General features: G+C 39.7%; 2 protein-coding genes and 1 pseudogene across 3 annotated transcripts in view; 2 read left to right on the top strand and 1 right to left on the bottom strand.

The window, feature by feature from the left end:
• Window positions 1–3,978, top strand: part of LOC138047241 (uncharacterized) — a 109,640-nt gene extending 105,662 nt beyond the window's left edge. Inside the window, exon 5 of the mRNA XM_068894004.1 lies at window positions 3,539–3,978. Coding sequence (XP_068750105.1) covers window positions 3,539–3,643 — 105 coding nt within the window. The 3' untranslated portion in view covers window positions 3,644–3,978. The remainder of the gene's footprint in view (window positions 1–3,538) is intronic.
• Window positions 3,979–6,069: 2,091 nt separating this feature from the next.
• Window positions 6,070–11,102, bottom strand: LOC138047246 (ovarian abundant message protein-like). 2 transcript variants are annotated; one of them, XR_011131812.1, is made up of 5 exons: window positions 10,873–11,060; window positions 9,419–9,481; window positions 8,832–9,110; window positions 7,452–7,578; window positions 6,981–7,343 (listed from the first exon to the last, which is right to left on the bottom strand). XR_011131812.1 is itself a non-coding variant. In XM_068894009.1 (4 exons), the coding sequence occupies exons 3-4, from the start codon at window positions 9,024–9,026 to the stop codon at window positions 7,255–7,257; spliced, it is 519 nt and encodes a 172-aa protein (XP_068750110.1). In that variant the 5' UTR covers window positions 9,027–9,110; window positions 9,419–9,481; window positions 10,873–11,102; the 3' UTR covers window positions 6,070–7,254. The 2 variants fall into 2 exon arrangements, 1 of the variants encoding a protein (XP_068750110.1); XM_068894009.1 differs by having other exon boundaries at window positions 6,070–7,578; window positions 10,873–11,102.
• A 205-nt stretch (window positions 11,103–11,307) lies between these two features.
• Window positions 11,308–25,000, top strand: part of LOC138047242 (uncharacterized) — a 21,503-nt pseudogene continuing 7,810 nt past the window's right edge.

Raw genomic sequence — 25,000 nt, forward strand, 5'->3', positions numbered from 1 at the left:
AGTTGTATGATTTTCTTATAACTAATGCAAAGTGGACATGGAAGGAATTAAGTTTCAACTTTAATGCGATGTTGCACAAAGAAAATATACTTACAAATTTCATTATTGCAATAAGAGAAAAGTACGCGATAACCTGGTTAGCTGTTGGCTTAATCTTTTCTTCCTCACCGCGGACATATTCAAAAGGAGTCAAGGCTTTGCGCTGTTAAACACATGAACAATAATTACACTTTAAACACATGAATCGAGCTTAGTCAAAAATCCTGGGTGACATATAACCAGCTGACCTTGCTCCTTTTTTCTCGCGTCCCACACCTGGCGAAGAACGGGCTCTGCTGCACCGACCTCCCTTTTTTAGATCGGATAACCGACTCGTGTTGAGCTTTCGAATGAGCTACCGTGTTCACAAACTCCTGAAATGTCGTGACCGTAACGTAACAAGTTCTACATATTCGGGATGGTAAAAAACCATCGTCAACAGAAATTTTCAAACCAGAAAACTCTTCTCAATCCCGTACGATTCCTTCCTAATTGCCTTTTCACCAAATAAATCAAAAGGATGGTTGTTACTAATAATATATCTGTTGCAAGTACGGCAAACAGAAAACAGAATCCCTTCGGCCATTCTCTTCCGATTCTTTCCGGTTACCGTTTTTATTGTGTTCCCATCTGACCAATCAGTGACGAGAACGGATTGAAACCTGCCAGAGCTATTGTAGCTGCCAGAGCTCAAATTTCCTCTTGTATGGCCCTTTTGTCTATATAAGCTGAATTTCAAAATTCAGCTCTATATTTCTTTCAGTCACTTCGCCAAACTGTAAAATGAGACATAACAGACGATTCTTTCAAGTCATCTCGATCGTTCAGGTTGTGATGAGCGCCATCTTTTTGGCGCTTGGCATGGTGGATAGGTATGAAGTCCGCTTCGTATACTCCAGCTACGTGTTTGCTCCTTGTTGCATAGCTGCTCTTGTAAGTATTTCAGGTTCTTGTCTCTCATTTAGAAGTTGTCTTAATGTTATCTTAAAAGAGAGTAAGCTAAGACGCTTATAGTTAAGTCTCGGTTAGTTTTAGTAGAATACTTCGATCCTGTAACAGTGGTAGGTTATCACTGCGTGTTTATATTCTATCGGATTAGGAGTTGCTTGCTGAAGCACTTTACAAGAAAAATTAAAATCACGGTTAATCGACGTTTCGATGTATCAAACATCATTCTCAAGATTGAGGTCGTTTATGCTAATGTCAAAGTTGTTAAGAGAGAGTTGAAGATTTTGAATATCTAATATGCGCATTCCACAGTGCTTGATGTTGTGTAAATATTTTAGTTAAGCATCAGTGAATAACTTCGCGCGGATCGAGTCTGACTGTACGTTGAGTGACGGTTTTAGTTCTTTTATGATTAACATTTCGTAGAACAAACAGTCCAGTTTACTCCGGCACTTTTTTAGGACGGTGAAATTTTCTGCAATGGCTGGTCGTTGGACTCCGTGTTGTAGTTTCATGTGCTTGCCAATTGAAGATCTTGAGTTGGTGTGTTCGTTGATGCGTTGAAAGAGGTGTCGATTAGTAAAACCGACATAGTCCATTTCACATAGACCACATTTGAAGTGATAAACAAGGCATTGTTCGTTAATGATCTTCGGTTTTGGTTCACGGGTTTTGGTGATTTCACCTATTTTCTTGCTCGAGAAGATAGGTTTTATGGAGACACCGATTTTCGAACTAAGGTCTTGTAGGCAAGCACATGAAACTACAACACGGAGTCCAAGTTTCAGGTGAGCGATTCCTCGCGTACATTTTTGCATATTTTCTTTTGTTTTTGATGGCTCTTTTCCATTCATTTGTCATGTAGGGCACATCTTTATTTCTAAAATACTTTCAAACAAAGCAAACCAGAATTCATACTGCTCATCAGGTGAGGCAAAGATTTCTCCAACACTCCCACCGGGCAGTAGCAAGATTTTCATTTAGTAAGCCCATGTCAACATTTTTAAGACTTCTGAATGTTATGATCTTTCGCTTATGTTGATACACCGCTTTTGTCAACAGGCCATAGATAAGATGATGATCACTGATTTTGGGATTTATGACGCCACAATGTTTGAATATTTCCGGTTTTGTTGTTAGAATCACATCTAACAATGTTTCCGATGTTTTAGTTATCCTTGTTGGTTTTGTAATCAAGCATTGTAAGTCGAGTACTTCTTCGAGATCAAGCAAGATCTTTCCTTCTCTGCGATCAGGTCGTAATCTGTCTAAGTTTAGATCGCCGATAATTATCATGGCCTGCTTCTTAAGAGCTGCCCACATACAAATGTCGTTCAGTTTATCCTCAACCATTGCTAAACGTTTTTGCTCAGCCTGCATAGCACGTGTGTTTGGAGGCCTGTAGATGCCTATAAATATCATATCCTGGTTGTCAAGTCTGGCTTCAATAGCTAGTGCTTCTATTGTTTTATATTTCCAGGGGAGTTTTAGCTCTTTTGAGTATATGTTGGAGTGCTAGAAGCCCGCCACCTCCTTTTTTTCTGTCTTGGCGATACATGTGGTACCCAGGTAGCTTGAATTGATCGTTTGAGTACGATTTGTCGATTTTGGTTTCAGAAACAAAGATAATGTGTGATTTCAGTTCATCAATGATGCTCTTTAGCTCTTCAAATTTATTTTGCAGGCTGTTTTGTTAAGATGAATGAGGAGGGTCTCGTTCGTTCGTCGTTTTCTCTCCTGGATGAGATGATGCAGCTCTGTACGTTCATCATTGTTTGAGTTGCCAGTGTTCACCATGGATTTATTTGCATATGTTTCTTCGAGATCTGAAGAACCATTGTTTGAGGTGACAGTGTCCGCCATGGACTGATTAGCATAATTGGGTTGACATATTCCAGAACTACTAGAACGATAAAAATAGGAAACATTAAGAAGGAAGCCATTAAAGCGCACGTAATTGACGTGAGAGTCACGTGGGTATCCGATTACAGGTATCCAATTAAAATAACTTGTAATATTTGGATACCTGTAATTTGACATCCAAGTGATCCCGCGCCAATTACGCGACAAATAGGCGCGCGGAGAATCAATCGCGATCAAGAATTTTGCTATAGAGCAGTTTTCAATTGAGTGTCGAAAGTAATTAGCGAATTGCTTTGGTTTTGCATCTACTTCGCTCAGTGATTGGTTCAAAGTTCTCGTGCCATTTTTTCAACCAATCAGAAGTGAAACCAAAACCAATTGTGGCTCGCGCGTGCACATGTTCCCGCGCTTTGTGTCGGCTCCGTGTAATTACTTCGAGTTTTGATTGGTTTACTGGATTGTCTCCGTCCTTTTTGATTGGCCAAAGTAATTACTTTGGTTTTGGTTTTACGACACTCATTTGAAAACCGCCCTAGAAAAGATTAATCAATTAATTAATCAATCAATCATTCAAGTCGTCCTCCAGTTATATTTCACGGCCTTTTTTTTCCAGTTCAAATGCTAACCGTGATTGGCATCTCAATGTAAAGCTATTGAAATATAATTTTCCTTTTAATTGTACTTTCAGGCAAGAAATGTGAATAACCAGTTTGAATACGGACAAATCCCGACCTATACAGCAGCTCAGCCGATGATTGGTATTCCACCACCCAGCTACAATGCCCTTCAGTAGCTGTCTTGCTTGCTTTTTCACAGTTATTATGTTTAGCGTAATCTGTACTCCTATCGACAACGATACGCGTCATCTCAGTGGTCAAAATGTTGTGGACTCACTCGGCTGCGCCTGGTGAGTCCAAAGCATTTTGACCAGTGATGACGGGTATTAGTGTCGATAAGAGTACAGACCACGCTAAACGACATTCGATTTGTTGAATTGAACATATTCAAATTTTTTTTTTGCAACAAATGTAACTTAGCGATTTACCCCTTAGCACTGTTTCTCTAACGTTTTATTGTTCATCTCTACCAAAATAAACTTAATTGTTAGTAAAATTATCGCAATAAAAAGTGTGGCAATAATCAATAATCAAAGTCCTAACATGTCTGTTCAGCCCAGAAAACCCTGTTAACCCTCTCTCCGCCATTGTATAATTGCAGGTCGCATCCCAGGCGAATGCAGATCAATGTTGCGCGATATCGATATTCCACGTATTTCAGCGGGATACGATCACTGTGGTGTCAACAGTTATAAAGAATTCTGTCATTTCTCACAGTTAATGAGGTTTTGAACCTCGCAAGTCAACTGTCAAAATATAAAATTTAAGCTTATGGGTATCGAACTACCAGACAAGTGCAGCCACGCGAACAGATCGACGACAACTGAGAAGAAGCTATGCTTCTGAGCGAGGGTCTGGATTTGAGCGCTAGAATCTCATCTATTAGTAAAATTTATCAGTTGCAGGCCTCGTTTTTAGGCATCTCGGTTAAAAACGACTTATTTCTATGCTTGCAGTTACAATTTAGAGCAATTAATTCTCAGCAATTAGCTAAGCACTCACTCATTTGAGGAAACTTTTCTCCCCTAGCTAGTGACGACAAGCCGTCTTTGAGAATGGCAAACTTTAAAGGTAAGGATAATATTTTACGTTATTTCTAGATCTTGCCTCGTACTTGTGTGTTCCACTGTGAACACTGTTTTGCATACAACGAATACTTCATTAGAAGTATTTTGCGTATAACGAATACTCCAACCAGTTTGTTCGCCGTTTGACGTAGAAAGAAAATAAGAAAATAGATTTCAACGGTCAAACAAGATAAAAAATGAAACCGAATTAGCTATCGCCGTCACGCGGACTTGCAGCAGTCTCCCATCCAACTACTAACCTCATACGGAGGAGCTTAACTTTATCTGACACGTGGACTAGCATCAACGATTGTGATCTTTATAACACTTGAAAGAAAAAAAAAGGAAACTAACAAAAACCCGGTGTCTTGCCGTAATTTTGTCACAGGTGCATCCTTTGTTTCGTGAGTTGTCAGTATTAAACAGGCAAGGTAACTCGATCACAGGCGGGCGCTAAAATCGATGTCACTTTCGATTTTGCGATTTTACTTGTACCACCAAAAGTACGATAGAAAAATTGAAGTCTGATTGAACGTAACAAAAATCTCCCGAAATGTTTTTCGCTGATGGCAAATTGTCTTATTCTCGATCGACACTTCCTAAAGTTCCTTAAAAGCTCTCCTTAAAAACTACATATTAATATTTATAAAAGTTGGCGTCAATATTTGTTTTGCATAAAGCAGGCTAGCAAAATCTGTACCTTGCTTAGTTCGCATTTTAGAGCATTAAAATATAATTTTTGGTCGTATGTTCCTGACCGTAAGTCGCATATTTTGACGTCCCCCATCCAAATACCAACCCCGCTGGAAAGGGCTTAACTTTAGAAAGATTGGTCTTGGAAAGCTGTCAGCAGTTCAGAGTGCACGCTTAAGCTTGTAGTGAAAAAGAAGTTGTAAATGATCAACATGTCAGCCTTGACGCCAGCTCGAGTGTAGAATCATGACGAACTTTTGTAGTTTCTAAGAACTATTTACTACTTGTAGCTTTTGTTGAGTTTTGAATCGCTGATGGGAGAGTTTTGGCAATCTTAACCCGGACTGGACTACTGGATTTCAAGTTATTGTGGAACGTTTGGTACCAAGTTACTCTAATACTGAAATCAAGATTATGGAGTTGTAAAATTAGAACTTTGGACTGGTCTTGTTGATGAAAAAATTGCGTCCTAACTTTGTCAAAGTGGGCTGTGGAATTACGAGCCATAATGACGGGAACATTGTCAATAGCTTTTCTAGTTTTTGATTGGCTACTTAAAACGGCCATAAAATCTCATTGGTTGAAAAACTGACAGTTTGACGGCAGACAGTTGAACCTTTTTATTTATTTTTTCATGCTTATTGTTGTATGTAACTACGTAACTTGACACCAGAGACCAAACAGAGCCAGAGACATATGCTGCGCGATACGGTTTATATTTTATGGCCTTTTAACAATAAACTAGACATAGTGTTCATTAGAGCTGCCCCCTCTTTTGATAACCTGTTTATGGGATGTGTATTTAATATAAATACTGTGCATAAGACCGTTGAACAATTAAAGTTTCAAGCGTTTTATTGAAGGTCACATTCATGTAAGTACTTAACAGCACAAGTAAACTGGTTGTTGTGACATCGCACTACACCTCATAATTTGTACTGAGCTCCCCTGATTAGAATCTCCTCAAACACATTTATGTCTTTCATTAATGCAGGAGGGAATTCAATTAAAAGGAAACGTGAGTTTAATGACTATTACAGCTTATTAAGTGATTGTCATGGTTTATTAATTTCTTGGAAATCTTCAGTAGTGGCAATAATACGAAGCACACCAAACCACAAAATTGGCGTCACAGAGGTCAGGCGACGCACATGCGGGCCTCGCTTCAAAGTACAAGACAAAAGCGTGACCTTTCAACTTTACAGCGGCCATCTTGAACTTGAAACACGCAGTCATGTGACGTGAGGACTAGAGTTGAATTACGAGTACTGGGACGTCCTTTGAATAGGCCATTCTTAGTTTCCTTGTACCTCTGTTTCAAAACCTTTCTAAGTGCGAAATTATTCTTACTGAAAACGACTTTGATTTGCATGAAAAAAAAAACCCTGTATTTCATGTGAATGGTATCGCACTTAGACTCGTTTTGACACAGAGGCAAAAGGCAACTCGGAAATGGCCTATTCAGGTATTCTCGGGACATGCGATCATATAATACCGTTCTCTAAGGGTTACGAGGAGTTTCCGAATATTCTCGGTTCCAGACGTCGCACTAGATATAAGCGCGTCAACTTTGACGGGTTTACCCTTCTCTCTCCCCCTCCCCCCCCCCCCCAACCACCCCGTCTACTCACCCGACGTCTCTACAGGACTACAAAGTACTTGCGACTGCGTCACCACCTTGGTGACGATTGACTGGGGTTGTGATACTATGGCTGAATATCATTTAAGTACCATTCAATGTAAAATTCCTGAATATCATACTCATCACAAGTTTTATTACTAAAGCTTAAGTGATATGGATATAATGTGGCAGGCGAACAGTACGGGCAGGAAAGGCTGTTCTCTGTCAATCCCAGCAAACCTACGATTGAGGCCAACAAAGCCTAATCTAACTATAAATACGGTTAAATTTGGACAACCAGCGAATACAAATTTCACTTTCCACAAGAAACAAACATTTATCCCTTCTTGGAGACCAAGAAGGAAAAACAAGAAGGATAATTTATTACTGATTGGGCTTTTATTGGCTAGACACTCGACTGAGCTGAAGCCATCTTCTGATCGTAAGCCATCTGCTGACCTGCAACCATCGGCTGCCCTGCAACCATCTGCTGACCTGCAACCATCTGCTGACCTGCAACCATATGCTGACCTGCAATCATCTGCTGCCCTGCAACGCCCGCCTGACCTGCAATCAGCGGCTGACATAAAACCATCTGCTGACCTGCAACCATCTGCTGACCTGCAACCATATGCTGACCTGCAATCATCTGCTGGGCTGAAAAATAGGTCGGTTGTGGTGGTTGCAGTTGGATTTGTCCGGTTCCTAATTGGCGAAAGGGGTACACTACCTGAAAACAAGGAATAAAAAAGCCACCAATTATGCAGCATGAATAATTAGGTTTATGTAAGACGGGAAAGGTTCATTGTTAAGGACATCTGGTTGGCGGAGAACAATTGGCTTCATGGATCATATCAGATTTCTACATAAAGGTGTGTTGCCAAAGAGAGTCCTCTCTTTGCCCCTGGTCGCCTGAGTGTAAATGTCGCCGCTCGTAGCTGTCAAAAATTTTCAACCCTCCTCCGCCCCGTCTTTGACAGCTTGATATTAAGGCCCGCATATGACCCTATTAATCGTAGCAACCTCAAGCCCGGATTTGAGTGTGAGGTACAAGTAAACTTCGAATCACATTCAATGTAACCTCAAGCCTCTTTTGCCACATGATGTGACTTCATTTCATTTCTCGCACACTAGCAAACTAACAAGCGAATCATGTATTTATAGTTCATTACTTTAATTTAAAACAATAAACTGAAAGAAAGCGACATAACTGTTGCGTGTTATTTGCTTGGAATCAAACTGAACGGACAGGAAAATTGACAAGGACAAGTAGCTTTCAGTTATTCTAAGCAACGCAGCTTTGTGAGGCAGCATGGCTGGGTGATTAGGGCGCAGGACTTGATATCCGAAGGTCGTGGGTTCAAGCCACGCTCTGACCACTAGGCTGGAGCTGTTTCTCGGTGGACCCTAGTTCAACGGACTCCTTGGTCATGCTTGCAAATAGCCAACCGGTCTGTCTCCCGCCAGTTAGGATTGTTAAGCCTATTATGTTTATTTGAAAATTATATTTCTTTCAATTAAGTAGCATGTCTGAGCACTAGCTAGGTATTGTTCATAATGAACAACAATTGAATATTTTCGAGGGTCGTAGCGCCGAGTTGGCTATAATCATATCCGACAAGCGGGAGTGGAATAATTGTTTTATTAAAAACGCCCCCAAAATATAGAAAACTAGACTACAATAAATATAAAAAGGCCCAAAAAATCACGCATATGCTTGCCATGTTTATAGATCATGGTATAACGGCTCATAACCCATGATGGCTTAGCCAATCAAAACTCTCGAATTGCATTATCCAACGATCCAGTTTTTAATAATGGTGGATATCCACCACTAGCCACCTCCACTTCGGCGAATAGTCGCTAACTATAAGTGTACCTGATCCTCTCGAATAGGCTCTTAGCGCTTGCAAAATTTCTCAAAAAAGTCAGATTGTAGATGAATCACAAGTAGCATTTCGTTCTATCGGTAACTATGTGTACCTGATTATCTTGAGGAGGCTCATAGCCTGTGTCACCACAGCTCTTGGCGCTTGCAAAGGCAAGGATCATCTCAATGATGGAAAATAGAATTGCTAAGGAGGATATGGCCAACATAGTATTTTCCTGACTGGTGAACCTAAATTCGGTGTCCTTTTCTACGAAGTAAGAAGTGATTTCCGCCTTACAATATACCATTATGGAAATACCTTATTGATAATGGTACATTGTTGCTGCTGACATCACAGCACAAGCCACACTGACTGACTTGAGGGCATAAATCTGAAAGAGAGCAAGAAAGAAGAGAAGCGAGTCAGAGTGAACGAGTACATGGCCGTGCCGTGTCGTACCGTGCCGTGCTGTTCCCTTCCGTATCGTGCAGTGCCGTGACGGTGCCATGCGGTGCCGTATGAACGCTCTGATGTTGTGCTCCAAGGGGGTAGAGCCCCCATGGTTGTGCTGTTGTAGACCTGGCTTCGACAAACATTAAGCTAGTTTTTGGTTTATGTTTTTGAATATTGGAAATCAAGGACCATTGCTAGTCTTATGGAAAAACCTTACTCAGAGAATGCTGTAGACAACTGTCTTACCAAATTCGGGGGGCGTCTTGACATGCGGGACAAAACCAGGCCTACGATGCCAACTGGTAACACCTTGGTTGAAAGACAAGAGAACAATCAGACACTATCAGGATGATTTACAAAGAAAACACTAAACTAACAAGTGTTAAGGATACATATTAGGTTTTTCATGTAAACATAATAGAGCAAAATATTGATTTTTTTCTTTTCACCATAGCAATTTGAAAGAGCTTGTTTCTCTCCGAACCACTGGAGTCTGCCACAAAGGTCGAATTGGTGATTCACCTTACACTGATATCAGTAAAAATATGGTTAAACCTTTATTCGTATTGTTAAATCTCCCCACATAACCAAAATTAACATTGAACATAATTATCCAAATCTTTTGAAATCTTGCAACAAAAATAACTGAGCATTTTGCCGTTGAACACTGTTTTCTGTAACGTTTTATTGTTCACCACTACTAATATAACCAGAATTGTTAGTGAAATCATTATATCATTTTAGTGTGGCAATACTGAACAAAGAGTTCACTCATATTGGAAAATTTTTGTTTTGTCTGTTCAGCCCACCCCCCCCCCCCAAAAAAAAAAAAAAAAAAAAAACATGTCAACCCTCTCCCCACCATTGTATAATTACAGGCCGCATCCTAGGCGAATGCATATCAATATTAGGCGATATCGAGATTCCGCGTATTTAAGCGGGATACGATCACTGTGGTGTCAACAGTTATAAAGATTTATGTCATTTCTCACAGTTAATGTGGTTTTAAACCTCGCAAGTCGACTATCAAAAGATAAAATTTAAGGTTATGGCTATTGAACTACCAGACGAGTGCAGCCACGCAAACAGATCGACGAAGACTGAAAAATAATTATGCTTCTGAGCGAGGGTCTGGATTTGAGAGCTAGAATCTCACTTCATAGTAAAATTTCTCAACTGCAGACCTCGTTCTTAGGCACCTCGGTTAAAAACGCCTTATTTCTATGCTCACAGTCACAATTTTGAGCAATTAATTCTCAGCGATTAGCTGAGCACTCACTCACTCCCCAAGCAAACTGTAATTGACAGTTATTCATTTCAGACTCACGGTAAAAATAAATTCAAGCTATGCATGAAGAAAATAAATAAACTGACTAAACACGGTGAATATTACAGAGTGAGTGAGCAGCAGGTGGCATAGAAGTCAATTTTGAAAATGGTTCATGCGCTTTCTCATAGCGTGAAAGTTCACGGTGATTCCAGAATGATTCAAGTCTAAACGTCAAACAACCCTCAAAACTGTTGTTCCACAGAAGGCTAATTCGAGTCGCTGACACATGCATGGAACTTCGTCAAAATTGCAAGCGAAGTATATAGCTAAGAAAATGACCGATCGGAAGCTAGCTGCATGAAACGGCTGTAACTCGCAGGGTTTAACAAAGCTAAGAGCAGTCTAGAGCGTTGGATTAAAGTCTACTTACAATGGCAGCCGTCCAACATGGAAACATCAGAAAGCTGGTATACAAGTATCGTACTTGAAATCGATCTACTAAACCAAGGATCAAGAAGACGGCGGTCATTACGAGCTGAAATATGGAAACGAATTTCAAATCCTGACTGTTGTACGCCATTTTACGTCAAGTTGGTAAAAGTTGTAGGAATGATTGGAATCAAACCTTGTATGCGGAAGTTCCAACAGATAATATGTCCGCATGCGTGGCTTACAGTAACTGATAAAGGTATATCAAAACAGGCAATTAATTCGTGACAGGTTTTTACTTCTTTTTATTCAATGTAGAATTTGGACGTTTTCGTCGACTGATAGCAAAGTTATCAGTAAGTAAATGGTTTTTTGTGCTACGTCGCAGAACAAATGAGGGTACATCGGTAAAGGAACGTTAACTGTGGTTTTCGCGACTGCGAAAATTTCAAATGCAAATTTGTAAATATTCAAATACTAATCACACGCGCCTCTTGTATTGTCCTTCTGTGGTATAAGCTGAATTTCAAAATTCAGCTCTATATTTCTTTCTGTCACTTCGCCGAACTGTAAAATGAGACATAACAGACGACTCTTTAAAGTCATCTCGATCGTTCAGGTTGTGATGAGCGCCATCTTTTTGGTGCTTGGCATGGTGGATAGGTATGAAGTCCGCTTCGTATACACCAGCTACTTGTTTGCTCCTTGTTTGATAGCTGCTCTTGTAAGTATTTCAGGTTCTTGTCTCTCATTTAGAAGTTGTCTTAATGTTATCTTAAAAGAGAGTAAGCTAAGACGCTTATAGTTAAGTCTCGGTTAGTTTTAGTAGAATCCTTCGATCTTTTAACAGTGGTAGGTTATCACTGCGTGTTTATATTCTAACAAATACTATTCCAAGCAGTCCACGTTTAACAGCGATGGAGAGAGTGATCCATCACGTACTATTTATTATTTATCTCAGTAGTATAGGAGTTGGGGGTATGAGCTCATTTTTCTTTTTGAGTTCAACTTTACGCTCAATTTCAATGCCAAATCTTTCAAAAAATTTACAATACAGCCGCAAAAAATTAATCTATATATTTTTCTTATGAGTAAAATTTGTGAGTAAACTTTAGTAGTAACACGGGACGAAAAATTGGATTTACATAGCGTCAAATGTCTTGTCAAAGGCGCGATAAAGATCGCGTTTGTTACAGCTTTACATGCCTTTGACGCGCGTCAAATATTATCTTTGCGGTTGCCTTTGCAGGGGGGTCTCAGGTGGTAAGGGCCTTTTTTTACTACAGTTTTACACCCAACCTTTGACAAGCGCCAAAGGTGTTATTTGACAACCCTTTGTTACCCTCACAAAGGTGTCGTCAAAGATGTCTCAGCTTCAATTCAAAGACTTGGCAAAAGTGTTGTCAAAGATGTCTGAGATTCAGCTCAAAGGTTTGACAAAGGCGTGGTCAAACATGTCTGAGATTCAGGTTAAAGATTTGACAAAGGTGTAGTCAAACATGTTTGAGATTCAAGTCAAAGATTTAGCAAAGATGTAGCCAAAGATGTCTTGGGGTGTATTTTTTCTTATAACAGAATTTTGATTAGCAGGATAAGATGTAACTTTAAAAAAAAATTCTGTACATGGGGTTCAGAGCCACCTAAAATTTTCGAAAAATTAAGACGGCTCTGAACCCCATGTACAGAATTTTTTTAAACTTTGCCAAAAGTTACATCTTATCCTGCTAATCAAAATTCTGTAATAAGAAAAAATTTCACCGTGCCGTTGTTTTAAATATAAGCGCTTAAAGCTGAAATTAAGGGTGTTTTTAGCAGGTCATAGTATTGCTATGGTAACCTATTGTGTCACAAAAATAATACCAACGTGTTCGCTAGTGATTGAGCAGTGTTTTGATACCATAATTGCAGCATCAATTGATAAAGAGTAGTAATTATGACCCATCAAAAATCTACGCCTTGGAAATTGCTGGAAACTGCTTTGAGCCACCTTTAGGTGTTGGATTCGTTCTCTGTCTTTGTTGAACCCATACGTTACCAGAGAATCATTTGGTTTCCATTTGGTTTCAGTGCTCTACATAACAGCACACTTGATAAAATATTAGAAATACAGCGCACTTTGATTTCGGCTCGACGGGCGATAGATTTTTTGTCGAAGTCCATTACTCGTCGCTTTTAAGATTCCATATATTTGCTTTTCATCGCCTGTCTTGTTTATCCAATTGACTTTCCATTATTGACCTCCATAAGGGTATATTTTGTTTAAAGATCCACTAAAACGCCATTCCCGTTACAATGACTTTCGGTGCCATTGCAGGTTAACAATTAAATGTTCTCCTGTGTGCACCAGAGAAATCTAAGCATTACCCCAGCCCCCTCAAACCTAACAAATACGCACACAGAAGACTCTATGCACAAAGACACCATTTAGCAGCAGAGTGACAGGCAAGACTTTTTATGACAGGGGGAAAAAAAGAATTAAAAAAAAAAAGAAAAAGAAAAGAAAAGAAAACAAGCAAACAAATGTAACCCATTTTCCGACTGGGATTGCCATACGGCAACCCAGTAATAATGCTGCGGCACATTCTGTTGAAAGTGACATATTAACCAGATTTAGCAACAGAACGGGAACGTCAGTGGCGACGCCGCGCGCAGCAAAACTAGAGAAGAAAATAGTGGAGTCTACTCTATTCTGAATTCTCATTGGTGTTTCTTCTGCGCCCGCCGTCGCCACTGACGTTCCCGTTCTGTTGCTAAATCAGCCTATTTTATGCATTGATTCGTCTACCTGCGCGTTCCAAGACTTACATTAACCAGGCCCTGTAACTAGGGGGTGCTAACGAGGCCAAAGTGGACCAAACTACTTAAATGTATGTATTTTTTATTGTCTGATCCGTTTATTTAGGAAAGTAGCAATACATGAGAAATTATAACGGCAAAGTACACGGTAGGAACTGAATATTTTACCACAATTGCTGCTAATCTTGCAATCTGATTGGCTATTTTGCCGTTGTCGATAAGAGCTCATACCACGCTGCTCGCGTCATTATGTCGCGCAATGCCTTTTTCAGCTCGCGCTTCCTTTGACGGATCATGAATGCAAAGTATCCTCACTCGAGGAGGATACTTCGGATACTTCGGATTAGATCTAAATAAATGCAATACATTCTGGTAAAAAGGGATGTATTTGAGAATTCGTACTCCCTTCTATATAGAGCGAGTTTCAATCGAGTGTCTTAAAACCAAAACCAAAGTAATTACTTTGGCCAATCAAAAACGACGGAGACAATCCAGTAAACCAATCACAACTCGAAGTAATCACACGTAGCCGACACAAAGCGCGGGACAATGTGCACGCTGCAAGCCACGATTAATTTGGGTTTCACTTCTGATTGGTTGACAAAATGGCGCGAGAACTTTGAATCAATCACTGAGTGAGGTAATCATAAACCAAAGCAATTCGCTAATGACTTTCGACACTCAATTGAAAGCCACTCTATTCTTCTTAAATCCTGATTATGTTGGTGCTCGCTCGCTGCGCTCGCTCCGCAGTGACTAGTTAGCCAAGCGGTCTAAAACCCTACTCAAACTTAAGATGTAACGCCAGCGATCGATTCAAGAAGAAAATACGAAAAATTAGCCTTCGTGGCTCATGTTCTTCAAAATACGGAGAACTTAGTCATTTCGCGTTGCTGTTTCGCAGAGGACGGTTACGAAATGTACGAAGACTTACAACGCACGTGCACAGCTGTTGTTCTGCTCATTAAACCTTTTGTTTGGTGGCTTTGTCGCTGCCGTTGCCGTCCTGGTTTGCCTAAGTCAATCTCACTCAAGCCTTACATCAACAAACTTTGTCTTAACCTCAAGGAACATCGATTCACGATTCTTGAACTTTTCAACTTTCCTTACGTTAACTGCAATGTATACTGACACCATAATGTAGGTTGACGATTGAAACTCACTAATGGTAGCGAACCGAGGCAAAATAACAAAGCTGCAGTACCGAGATTCGACCTTGTCCCGAATAGTATGCAAAATTAAACCTGCCTCAAAGAAAACTGGCTCTCAGCGCCCAGGGAGACCGATAAACAAGCATTCCCAAAATTCCAGGCGTTGTCAATCGATAAAAGTCGATATTGGAAATTCAATCGATATCAATCGGTATAAATCGATTGATATCGATTGCCGATATCAATCGATAGCTCAAAAAAAAAATCTTTATCGCCTGCTATCAATTGGAAAAAATCGATAACAATTGTTAATTCCTGTCTTCAAGAATATCGATTGTTATCGATTTTTTTTCGATTTTTTTAAAAAATCGACAGTAACCATCCGGGCTATTCAAAGATGGTTTTGTTATTACAATACCTGCAACAGCACGAGACGTTCATCTTCAGCCTCATGCTACTAGATTGGCCTACTCCGAGATCTAATAATAATAATAATAATAATAATAATAATAATAATAATCACTGGAAAATTTGGACCATTTACAGACTTCATAAAATGTCTGTAAATAATAAATTTACAGACTTTAACACTTAACTCCATAAATATAAAATCTTTGTAAATTTATTTTACAGATATTTTACAGAGTTTTCTTGAGTAAAGCTCTATAAAATGTCTGTAAAATGTTTATAAATTATTGGAGCTACAACAAGAGGAAATACTTGAAATTTACAGACTTTATAAAATCTTGCAAAAATGTCTATAAATCGCAAATTTACAAAGATTTTACGCCGTTTGGTCATGTCTCATAAAATGTCTGTAAATTGCGCTCTATCATCATGCGTGTCCTGTCTAAGTTACCAAATGGTTTTGGATCTGTATGCCCTGTTCACGATGATTTTGAGTGTCGAATATTTATTACCTAATTAAATTATATGGGAAACTGTTGAATTAGCCCTGCATGTTGCACTGAGTTCGGTTTATCAAAAGTTCGCCGGTTGCAACCTTTAAAATGCCTATCGGTATGTGTTTTAATAGTTCGACTTGGATCAAGTCTTAGGCCCTGTTGATATGGAGAGAAGTTGTCCTCGGAAGATGGTCACCCTCCCAGCCGGGTCTTTAGCTAGCGTTTATGTGAGAAAAGAACTAACCTTTATTCCTGAGTCAAGACCTGCCCGGTTCAGTTTCGATCATCAGGAGACTGGGAAGATAGTACTCGTGCATTCTCTCATCATCTTACCTCGACCAAGTTGACTCCACTGAGCGAGCCAAAGTGTTTACATGGAATAAAGTTGGCCTGGCCAGGAGGGCGACCCTACCGTTGACAAAGGGTGACCCGGCTAGGTGGGTTTCCCTTCAAGCCGCGCCATTTTTTTCCCTCATGTAAACAGTTTACTTAAACCGCATTTTATAGGGAAATGTAGGAAAAGTTGGCTGGTCCAGGGTAACTCCGGTAAGCGAGTGACCCTTCTTCCTGGGACAATTTTTCTCCATATAAACAGGTACTTAGGGCCTCACAAGATTAGACCGTTTTAATTGTTTACAACAATTGCAAAGGCCATAAAATCTATGTAAATTGACACAACCCGGCCATAAAATAGTTTTTTTGTGTAAATTTCATGTAAATTGCTGGGATTAATCATGCAAATAACATGTAAATCAAGGCCTTTGTGATATAGGAGTCCCAGCAGAGAATGAGATTGAGAAAGTAATGTAGGCTAGTAAGCAGACTTTACCATGCTCCTTGAAAAAAGAAAAAAAATAGCATTGGTGTTTAGCTGCCCAAATTAATCGTGCGGGTTTCAGTCAATTAACGTGGGTGCTTTCATAGCCCGTAGCTGTAGGTGAGAATTACTTCTTATGAAGTAATGATCGAAAATCCGGCAGCCATATTTGTTATTCTAAATGATTAGTATCCAGTCTCTTGAGAAAAACAGAAAAGGAAATCTCAAAAGGAACACACTTTCCCCCGTTCCATATTTTGATTGAGGAAATTTGCTCTGCACCTTTAAAGCAGAAAATTCTCCCCGGTTTTTCCACCCAAAATGAAAGCGCCCCAGGAATCGCACTGGGCTCGCAACGGGTTGTGATTGGATGTTGGCACAAAGAGAAGGATTGTGGACATTTCACAATAATTACATGATTCAACAACTTTGTCCGCCATTATGAATTGCCTCGCCCCAAAGACTCTGGGAACGAGATCGGTTTGAATTATCGGTTTGTTTTTCGCGCGGGCGATCAATGTAAGTGCTCTTCCTCTCTTTTTCCCTTGTTGGACGACCAAAATTGGATCTTTGCGATTCCTTAACACTTTGAGCGGGTGAAATGGCACGCATTCCACCAAATAAACCCAGTAAACATCGACGGATTCCGGAAGAAAGGGCAACGACAATTCAGGTCAGATAATCAGCATTCGCCCCAAAGATACACGCCAGTGACATGATTCAACCTCAGACAGTCTCCGAAAGGGTTAATCGGTGAAGACTTCATGGCAAAAATAGAGACCTTCTTCAAAACGTAAAGGGAGTTCTACGAACGTTTGGAACAAAGGGTGGCCTGGCCGAACAGCTACATTTAGCGAATGGGCGGGAAGATTCAAAAGATCCGAAAAGCAAAAGACTGCCGGAGGAGTTTTCGGTAAGTCGTCATCTTACTTACAAACCTGATTTAAGTTTAAATGGCTTAAAATTTTAAAGTTTTGTTCCCTTGTTCCCCGCCCAATTTACTTTCAAACTTGTACCCAGCTTTTTGCTCCCTAAAATTGTTTATGTCGCCTTGTTCCTAAGACATTTTGTCATTTTTCCTCTGTTCCCCAGTTCAAAATAGCCATCTTCCCTCGTTTCCCAAAACGCCAAGGAGGGCCTCAGCACAGTCATTAATATTTCAGACCTACTCCCTTAGTAATTTCACTTTATATTGTATTAAGGCCATTTAAGGCAATAACAATAATAACGAATAGGGAATTACATGTAATATGTGGATCTCTGTATAACCAGCCCCTTATTTGCCACTTGCAGATGCCTTGTTCTTCAAACGATGCCACTACAAGAGCACAATAGTGGCCGGTTATTCTGTAGTTACTCCCTTGTCACATGTATAACTACATGTACCTTCACTGGTTTCTCATGCACGAGGAGCCAGAGCAAGCTAAATTTTGGACTGGGCGCTTAATAAGATTACTCCTTTGACACTAGATTTCACTGAAAGGTCGGTTACTTCAGAAGAAACCGCCTGGGAGATTATCTCGCTTTGTCTCCCATTAATTGTCAATACCTCCGTCAATCCCACCCAAATAAAGTATCTTGATGACAAATCTTATTTCCATCAATTTGACCAAAATATAAATTATCTAATTTCTTTGATTTTCCAAGATAAGGCGGTTCTGTGGACTTGATCACTAGGTTATTGTTCCAGATGTGCTGCAACAGTATTTGCACAAATTTCGACTTCCCGACTGGGTTCTTTTGAGGCCAGAATCCCAGATGAAGGGTGGCAGACAATGATGATAAATCTGACAAAATTAAGTGGAACAGGAGCAAGTACACGAAGCTTGTAGCTATTTTAATTGACATTCTTGTGTATTTGGGAGGTGAGTGGGAGGAGCTGGGTTTTTGAGGTCTATGCACAATCACAATCCTTTCAGGTGAAACCTGGAATTACTTCTTAGTGATCTAAGTGCACAGAAAAAGCAAGTTAAAGCATGGCCTAAAAGTTGATGTGAAAGAGTATACAAAATTAAATTTACAGCTATGCTATTAATTAATAATTAATTGTGTAGCATATACCTGAGGTATACAATCCTTAACTCACTGTCACACCATTTTACTTTGTAACCTCTTGGGTAGCATATATAATAATTTGTGAAGTATAATTTAGCTTGTTATGTGGAGCCAAGCTAATAAGCAAAAGATCATTAGGATAATTTGTCATTTGTTTTGTTTGTTAGTTTGTAAATTTTTACTAAACCGATTGACTCCTGGGAGTTTACTCTGTGTAATGCCAGATGATTTTCTGATCATTTTGTACTTTGCAACCACCTCATAGTCCCTACATTGTCACGGTGGGGTTGCTTGTGTACCTCAATGCCCCGGAGCTAGCTCAATGAGAAATTCAGCATAGGAAAGTGCTGTTTGTTGTTTTTGAGTAGAGGTCAGACTGAAACAGACTACATATATGTAATAGACAGAATACAGCCTTAGGCTGCTAGCTGGATACCAGACCTGAAGTACATTGATCAGTTTCAATGTAATCTTTAAAAGTATCTATAATATTAAATTATTATTGCAAAACAGATTGCATTTTAAACAATTTCTTGTATGTGATAGTCTGTTTTTGACTTTTGTTATCAAAAGGCACAACCAGTCTCGTTTTAATCATTTTTATTTTACCCTAACGAGTTCTGTCTCTCTCAGGTACATGTAGTCAGTCCATTTTTTACTGTTGTTATCTGAAGGCAGAATCAATTTTGTAATTTATAATTATTAAATGTACTAATGAGTTCTGTCTCTCTTGGGTAGTCAGTCCAGTTTGGACTGTTGTTATCTGAAGGCAGAACCAATTTTGTAATAATTATAATTATTTTGTGCTAATGAGTTCTGTCTCTCTTGGGTAGTCAGTCCAGTTTTGGACTGTTGTTATCTGAAGGCAGAACCAATTTTGTAATAATTATTATTTTGTACTAATAAGTTCTGTCTCCCTTGGGTAGTCAGTCCAGTTTTGGACTGTAGTTATCTGAAGGCAGAACCAATTTTGTACATACAAAGCATATGTAAATTGAGAATAACTGGACTCAAAAAGCGAGTTTTGGATATGTGCCACAGTGTTTCAGAATTGTGCGAGCAAGAAGTACGCTAAAATCCTCTGGAGAGTGGCTGCACGCCACACGAGCTACACGGGGCAAAGTCTCTGGAAAAAGGTTCCCTGAATGACGTTTTGTGGATTTATGCTTCTCCGTTGTGACTTAAAAGGTGTAAAAAACGTTACTGAATATGTCAGAAGCGGACTCTGATGCGATATCTGCGACACCTAAACTTGCGAAATGAGTTCTTGAGCTACACTTAATGATTAGCTAAGGGTGATTTCAAATCACCGTAAGCTCATTTGCATATATTTTTTTGTCGGCCTAAGCTTGTCATGGTAAGATACAAGTTTCTTGCAATAATTCCTTTAGCTCTTAGCTTCATTATTCAGTTTCACCTACACAGGAACATTGCTCATGAATGGCAAAGTGATTTGTTACAACATTCTTCGAAAATGATATTATGAAATTATATAAATTGATTGATTGACTGGTGTGACTCTTTTCCAGGGCCTTCATGTACTTCAACCACAAGATGCAGTGCTGAAGGAAATTGAGCATTGAAATTTAATTGGAGGGAATTTCCTGAGATGCAAGAAAGAGACAGTTCTGATTGCAAATTGTGATACAATTGTGAATAATAATTGATGTCTTTGTGTCAAAACTTGGGAGGGTAGAGGTTTCATTGCCATTTTGGATATACCTTGTGAACATTATTAAGTCAAACTGTTTTAGCTGGGTCAAGTAAATTTGTTCCAGACATCAGGTAATTATGGAAGAGTCGAATGCTCTCACAATGAACTGGGTGAATACAAGGGAGAAATATTCACTGCAACAAAATCAGTGACTTCTCTGTTCATATACTGTAAGTTTTTTGACAAAAATCAAGAAAGGTTTCACTGTCCCTTGGGTCTGAGGAAATTGTCAGTCATCGTTCAATGGCAAATAGATCAAACACAAGTGATATCTTTCTAATAAACACATCTGCATGTGGCAACAATGATTTAAAGATAATTAGTCATAGCATACTAATTTGTAGTATTTTTCATCTGAACTGGCGGGTGGCACACCTCATACAGTTCGATGTAACTTGTAAATTCGGTCTAACCATACAGTTCATTTGTCATAGTATACTAATTTGTAGTATTTTTCATCGGAACTGGCAGGTGGCACACCTTATACAGTTCGATGGAACTTGTAAATTCGGTCTAACCATGCAGTTGTAGTATTTTTCATCGGAACTGGCGGGTGGTGCACCTCATACAGTTCGATGTAACTTGTAAATTCGGTCTAACCATACAGTTCATTTGTCATAGTATACTAATTTGTAGTATTTTTCATCGGAACTGGCAGGTGGCGCACCTCATACAGTTCCATGTAACTTGTAAATTCGGTCTAACCATGCAGTTAATTTGTCATAGTATACTAATTTGTAGTATTTTTCATCGGAACTGGCGGGTGGCGCACCTCATACAGTTCAATGTAACTTGTAAATTCGGTCTAACCATGCAGTTAATTTGTCATAGTATACTAATTTGTAGTATTTTTCATCGGAACTGGCGGGTGGCGCACCTCATACAGTTCGATGGAACTTGTAAATTCGGTCTAACCATGCAGTTGTAGTATTTTTCATCGCAACTGGCGGGTGGCGCACCTCATACAGTTCGATGTAACTTGTACATTCGGTCTAACCATGCAGTTCATTTGTCATAGTATACTAATTTGTAGTATTTTTCATCAGAACTGGCGGGTGGCCCACCTCATACAGTTCAATGTAACTTGTAAATTCGGTCTAACCATGCAGTTAATTTGTCATAGTATACTAATTTGTAGTATTTTTCATCGGAACTGGCGGGTGGCGCACCTCATACAGTTCGATGTAACTTGTAAATTCGGTCTAACCATGCAGTTAATTTGTCATAGTATACTAATTTGTAGTATTTTTCATCAGAACTGGCGGGTGGCGCACCTCATACAGTTCGATGGAACTTGTAAATTCGGTCTAACCATGCAGTTGTAGTATTTTTCATCGGAACTGGCGGGTGGCGCACCTCATACAGTTCGATGTAACTTGTAAATTCGGTCTAACCATGCAGTTGTAGTATTTTTCATCGGAACTGGCGGGTGGCGCACCTCATACAGTTCGATGTAACTTGTACATTCGGTCTAATCATGCAGTTCATTTGTCATAGTATACTAATTTGTAGTATTTTTTGTCAGAACTGGCGGGTGGCGCACCTCATACAGTTCAATGTAACTTGTAAATTCGGTCTAACCATGCAGTTCATTTGTCATAGTATACTAATTTGTAGTATTTTTCATCTGAACTGGCGGGTGGCACACCTCATACAGTTGGATGTAACTTGTAAATTCGGTCAAATCATGCAGTTGTAGTATTTTTCATCGCAACTGGCGGGTGGCGCACCTCATACAGTTCAATGTAACTTGTAAATTCGGTCTAACCATGCAGTTAATTTGTCATAGTATACTAATTTGTAGTATTTTTCATCGGAACTGGCGGGTGGCGCACCTCATACAGTTCGATGGAACTTGTAAATTCGGTCTAACCATGCAGTTGTAGTATTTTTCATCGCAACTGGCGGGTGGCGCACCTCATACAGTTCGATGTAACTTGTACATTCGGTCTAACCATGCAGTTCATTTGTCATAGTATACTAATTTGTAGTATTTTTCATCAGAACTGGCGGGTGGCCCACCTCATACAGTTCTATGTAACTTGTAAATTCGGTCTAACCATGCAGTTGTAGTATTTTTCATCGCAACTGGCGGGTGGCGCACCTCATACAGTTCGATGTAACTTGTAAATTCGGTCTAACCATACAGTTAATTTGTCATAGTATACTAATTTGTAGTATTTTTCATCGGAACTGGCGGGTGGCGCACCTCATACAGTTCGATGTAACTTGTAAATTCGGTCTAACCATGCAGTTGTAGTATTTTTCATCGCAACTGGCGGGTGGCGCACCTCATACAGTTCGATGTAACTTGTACATTCGGTCTTAACCATGCAGTTCATTTGTCATAGTATACTAATTTGTAGTATTTTTCATCGGAACTGGCAGGTGGCGCACCTCATACAGTTCGATGGAAGTTGTAAATTCGGTCTAACCATGCAGTTGTGGTATTTTTCATCGCAACTGGCGGGTGGCGCACCTCATACAGTTCGATGTAACTTGTACATTCGGTGTAACCATGCAGTTAATAATTTGTCATAGTATACTAATTTGTAGTATTTTTCATCTGAACTGGCGGGTGGCACACCTCATACAGTTCGATGTAACTTGTAAATTCGGTCTAACCATGCAGTTAATTTGTCATAGTATACTAATTTGTAGTATTTTTCATCGGAACTGGCGGGTGGCGCACCTCATACAGTTCGTTGGAAGTTGTAAATTCGGTCTAACCATGCAGTTGTAGTATTTTTCATCTGAACTGGCGGGTGGCGCACCTCATACAGTTCGATGTAACTTGTACATTCGGTCTAATCATGCAGTTCATTTGTCATAGTATACTAATTTGTAGTATTTTTTGTCAGAACTGGCGGGTGGCGCACCTCATACAGTTCAATGTAACTTGTAAATTCGGTCTAACCATGCAGTTAATTTGTCATAGTATACTAATTTGTAGTATTTTTCAACTAAACTGGCGGGTGGCACACCTCATACAGTTCGATGGAACTTGTAAATTCGGTCTAACCATGCAGTTGTAGTATTTTTCATCGCAACTGGCGGGTGGCGCACCTCATACAGTTCGATGTAACTTGTACATTCGGTCTAACCATGCAGTTCATTTGTCATAGTATACTAATTTGTAGTATTTTTCATCAGAACTGGGGGGTGGCGCACCTCATACAGTTGGATGTAACTTGTAAATTCGGTCTAACCATGCAGTTGTAGTATTTTTCATCGCAACTGGCGGGTGGCGCACCTCATACAGTTCAATGTAACTTGTAAATTCGGTCTAACCATGCAGTTCATTTGTCATAGTATACTAATTTGTAGTATTTTTCATCGGAACTGGCGGGTGGCGCACCTCATACAGTTCGATGGAACTTGTAAATTCGGTCTAACCATGCAGTTGTAGTATTTTTCATCGCAACTGGCGGGTGGCGCACCTCATACAGTTCGATGTAACTTGTACATTCTGTCTAACCATGCAGTTCATTTGTTATAGTATACTAATTTGTAGTATTTTTCATCAGAACTGGGGGGTGGCGCACCTCCTACAGTTCGATGGAACTTGTAAATTCGGTCAAATCATGCAGTTGTAGTATTTTTCATCGCAACTGGCGGGTGGCGCACCTCATACAGTTCAATGTAACTTGTAAATTCGGTCTAACCATGCAGTTAATTTGTCATAGTATACTAATTTGTAGTATTTTTCATCGGAACTGGCGGGTGGCGCACCTCATACAGTTCGATGTAACTTGTACATTCGGTCTTAACCATGCAGTTCATTTGTCATAGTATACTAATTTGTAGTATTTTTCATCGGAACTGGCGGGTGGCGCACCTCATACTGTTCGATGGAACTTGTAAATTCGGTCTAACCATGCAGTTGTAGTATTTTTTATCGCAACTGGCAGGTGGCGCACCTCATACAGTTCGATGTAACTTGTACATTCGGTCTAACCATGCAGTTCATTTGTCATGGTATACTAATTTGTAGTATTTTTTTTATGAGAACTGGCGGGTGGCGCACCTCATACAGTTCGATGTAACTTGTAAATTCTGTCTAACCATGCAGTTAATTTGTCATAGTATACTAATTTGTAGTATTTTTCATCTGAACTGGCGGGTGGCACACCTCATACAGTTGGATGTAACTTGTAAATTCGGTCAAATCATGCAGTTGTAGTATTTTTCATCGCAACTGGCGGGTGGCGCACCTCATACAGTTCAATGTAACTTGTAAATTCGGTCTAACCATGCAGTTAATTTGTCATAGTATACTAATTTGTAGTATTTTTCATCGGAACTGGCAGGTGGCGCACCTCATACAGTTCGATGGAACTTGTAAATTCGGTCTAACCATGCAGTTGTAGTATTTTACATCGCAACTGGCGGGTGGCGCACCTCATAAAGTTTGATGTAACTTGTACATTCGGTCTAACCATGCAGTTCATTTGTCATAGTATACTAATTTGTAGTATTTTTCATCTGAACTGGCGGGTGGCACACCTCATACAGTTGGATGTAACTTGTAAATTCGGTCAAATCATGCAGTTGTAGTATTTTTCATCGCAACTGGCGGGTGGCGCACCTCATACAGTTCAATGTAACTTGTAAATTCGGTCTAACCATGCAGTTAATTTGTCATAGTATACTAATTTGTAGTATTTTTCATCGGAACTGGCGGGTGGCGC

The sequence above is a fragment of the Montipora capricornis genome, chromosome 4 (assembly GCF_036669925.1).
Source record: "Montipora capricornis isolate CH-2021 chromosome 4, ASM3666992v2, whole genome shotgun sequence".
Lineage (NCBI taxonomy): Eukaryota > Metazoa > Cnidaria > Anthozoa > Scleractinia > Acroporidae > Montipora > Montipora capricornis.